Source organism: Apis dorsata, unplaced genomic scaffold, assembly GCF_000469605.1.
Source record: "Apis dorsata unplaced genomic scaffold, Apis dorsata 1.3 scaffold_78, whole genome shotgun sequence".
NCBI classification, from domain to species: Eukaryota; Metazoa; Arthropoda; class Insecta; order Hymenoptera; family Apidae; genus Apis; species Apis dorsata.
Genome location: NW_006263376.1, coordinates 265,466 through 268,948, shown reverse-complemented (window position 1 = coordinate 268,948; position 3,483 = coordinate 265,466). Strand labels below are relative to the sequence as shown.

Sequence of the window (3,483 nt, the reverse complement as noted above, 5' to 3'; positions counted from 1 at the left end):
AGGCTCACGTGACTTCCGTCTTCGCTTGCCGGTACACGGCCCTCCGATAACCGCCGCCGCTTCGTTGATCCTCCATATTTATCTGCCGCCTTACCGCCGCACACGCGCACCCACCAAAACACGACACAGATAACCGAACGCGGGCCTCTGCATGGCCAATAACCGTAATCTCGTAACACGATTTTTTTTCCCTTTCCTCCCCTCCCTTCGTGTCGTTTCGATGTCACGGGCGGAAGCTCCAAGGACGACGGTTGAACGTCGCCGATGAATCACCTCCGACTCCTCTCTCTTTCTTCTCGTTCTACATTCTGGATGAAATTCCCGTATCTCGGGAATCATTTTTCGAAAACAATCCGAGGAAAAATATTTCGAAATTCATTGTTTTATCGCTCCGAGAAATAACCGCGAAATCGGCGTATCAACTCCCACGCAGATATGCAGATATCCGTTAAGACCAGGGCTTCGAGGCCCCCCCCTTCTCCCCTCCGTTTAAACGCGATACATACGTTACATCGATCGGAACGTTTTTCAAGAGGAGCGTTACGATCTTTCCCTTTCGATCTTCGCGTTTTAAAAACGTTTAATATCGCGGCCACCGCGCGTTTAACGTGCGTGTGCTCGATCGAGACTCGGGGGCTTCAGGGCCGTAATTCAAGCAGCCACTTCAGAGGCAACGGAACGGCCGCAACAATGGCCGTAACTGTAGATTCGAGGTAACTTTACACTCTACGAGTCCATTTTCTCGTTGCCCGCTTAAGCCCGCTGCAACGTTCGCGCCCTGTCGAGGAGGCCGGGTCGAGAAAAGAGGGGGTCGATCGCGACACGTGTTCGAATTTCCCTTAACGGCCGCTTCTCCACTCTTCTGGGCCCACCCCGCGTGCCAATTACCAGGGACTGGTAACTCGAGATACCGAGTCTCGTCGTCGTCGATCCAACCGAATCACGATGCTCTCTCGCGAGTTAAGGGAGACGGGATCGTTAAGCAAGTATCGTGGGACGTGAGATTTTGCGCGGAAACGGATCCAACGGTCGCGTTGTATCCTACAAGCGTGCATTTGTACGTATGATGGTGATATATGACGGTAATGGTTTTATCTCGAGTCGAGATTATTCCTCGAGGAGTGCGAGAGGAATAAATATCGTATTTTTTAAACAGTTTCACAAGAGTGGAAATTCAGAGAGCGAATAAACATTTTAACAATAATATTGCAGAAGTTGGGTCCATCGAGCGTTTAAAAGCATCGAGAGAGAGAGAGAGAGAGAATATCATCTTCCGCTCAAAATGATAACAATTACAGGCGCGCCTCGCCGGAAGGAAGCGTCGTAATAAGTTCTTACTTCGCGCAGCCTCGTAAAGATTAAAAAGGGGACGAGAGAGGAGGGAGGAGTGGGGGAAGGGTCAAGGTGAGATAAAGCAAAATTAATGGCAGACCTAAATCCCCGTCTGTGGATCTCCTCGCGAGTTTGCCGGAAGAAAGAAGCTCGGCTGAATTTACGTGGCCGTGGGCCAACGTAACACGAGCATCGTTAATTTAAATTATTATCGGACATGGATTCACGACACGAAGCCGCCCGCGACGATTACTGCGAGCAAATGCGCGTGAAATAGAATCGAGTTAGTCGAGGTATACCACGTCGTGTGTACACGTTTCCTATGGCGACGATCTATGGGCGAAAGATTGAAGATCAATGACGCAGCGTATAAATGTACGCTGTAGTAATTTGTGTGTGTTATTGAGAATTAGAATCCGTATTGTAATATTATGTCGACTTCGAGGAAAGTTTATTACGGTACAGATGGGGGATTAAAAGTTAAAATCCAGATAAATATTTATTTTATACCTGAATGTTTCGGGTTGAACGTTTTAGAAAGAAGGTATTACGAAGAGGATTAAATTAAATTTTAACGAAGAAGATTAATCTTCGATCTTTCGCGTATCGTATTTTCCTAGGAAATTCTATTGAAATCGATACGTAACGTCTCCTGTAAATATTTCCCTCGCAAGTTTCTCGAGAGGAACGAGATCGGCGTAAAGATCGGAACAAACTTTCGAAACGTTCTCGGTGCGTGGCGACGCGTTAAATTAACATGCATACTTTTCCATTAATAATATATCCTGGATATAGAGAGTCGGTGACACTCGTTTCAAGCGATTACGCAATCGAAAATTGATGATTTTGCGATTAATCTCGGATTTCCTTCGTGCTCGTCAATCGTTATTATACGAATTAGGAAAAAATTATTGTTCAAAATTTCAATGAATGAACGAATCATCGCGTAATAGTTGGTTGAAACAATGGCAACATTTCCTCGTTGCGAAACTTTTTACTCGTCGAATAAGTTCTCTCGCTATATGAATTGCACACACGAGAATATCGAAAGTATGCCTTTCACGATTTATCAGTGACCTGAACCGGTTACTCGAATTCTAAATCATGCCATCTTCTAATCGCACAAAAAGTGAAAATCTTTTCGAGGATTCTTGTAACGAGCTTCATTATCGAAGAAATTAGAATTGTAAAAGAGTAATCTCAAGGTTGAAATTTACGAATAAAATGATTCGATAGTTTGATTCGAAACGAACGGTAGTGTAAGTGGCAATAGCCACGCGAATCACGTACCATGCCCTCGTCTATCGAGGTGTCTTCCTCGAAGTAGGACTCGTCGGGCTCATCCGGTGTCAGAGCGGTAGGAGTTTCCGGTGACTCCTCCTTAATGTCCTGCCTTCTCATCCAATCCATCTTCAAATCCCTTTCGAGCCTTTGAGCGACCGGTCAAGCTGATGCTTCTTCTCGATCCTATTCCTTACTCGTTTCGACGCGAGATCACATGTCTCCCTTGAAATCGATCGGATATCACAACAGCGAAGGAAACAACCGCGATATTCGTGTGTGCGTGCGTGTGTAGCGAAAACAGAAACACTCAACTGTAACCGCTTTTTCTTATCGTTTATCACGAGCCACGATTCGATTATGTGGAAGCCACTCCGCCAGAGACTACCGCTGACATTTGCCAAATGTCAAAGTTTTTCTGATCGATCGCGTAATATATTCCTGGAACTAACAAGATGTCGAAATTTCGATGTGATACCGGGACCACGAATGCACGTGCACCAATCGCGTATGCTCCGAAAAAATCTTACTTGGAAAAAATTTGTTCACTGGGTATATCACTGGCGATGAACTTCGTTGGAGAACAATATCGATACGGTTTTTGGAAAATTTGAAAAGTTTTCCGAAATTTCGTTCACGAACATTGACGACGATGATCCGATCGATAGTCACGATTCCTTTTACACGATAGTCACGAGGACTGGCTCGATCTCAGTAGTACACGACACTCTCTTGTCGAGAGGAAAAACTTACACGCTATACGGTTCGATATCGAGAAGAGAGCGCGTCGTTAATACACACAGCGTACCGGCGAAGAGATGATTGCGAGCGAGAGATGGACGCGCGCGCAGTCTCGCATGTGCACACGAG

The 3,483-nt window shown here is 45.7% G+C and overlaps 1 protein-coding gene across 1 annotated transcript in view; it reads right to left on the bottom strand.

Annotated features, from left to right (window-relative positions):
• Nucleotides 1–3,477, bottom strand: part of LOC102672647 (amyloid beta A4 precursor protein-binding family B member 1-interacting protein-like) — a gene marked incomplete at its 3' end in the record, with an annotated part of 49,129 nt that extends 45,652 nt beyond the window's left edge. Inside the window, exon 1 of the mRNA XM_006610825.2 lies at nt 2,623–3,477. Coding sequence (XP_006610888.1) covers nt 2,623–2,742 — 120 coding nt within the window. The remainder of the gene's footprint in view (nt 1–2,622) is intronic.
• Between the last annotated feature and the right edge of the window lie 6 nt (nt 3,478–3,483).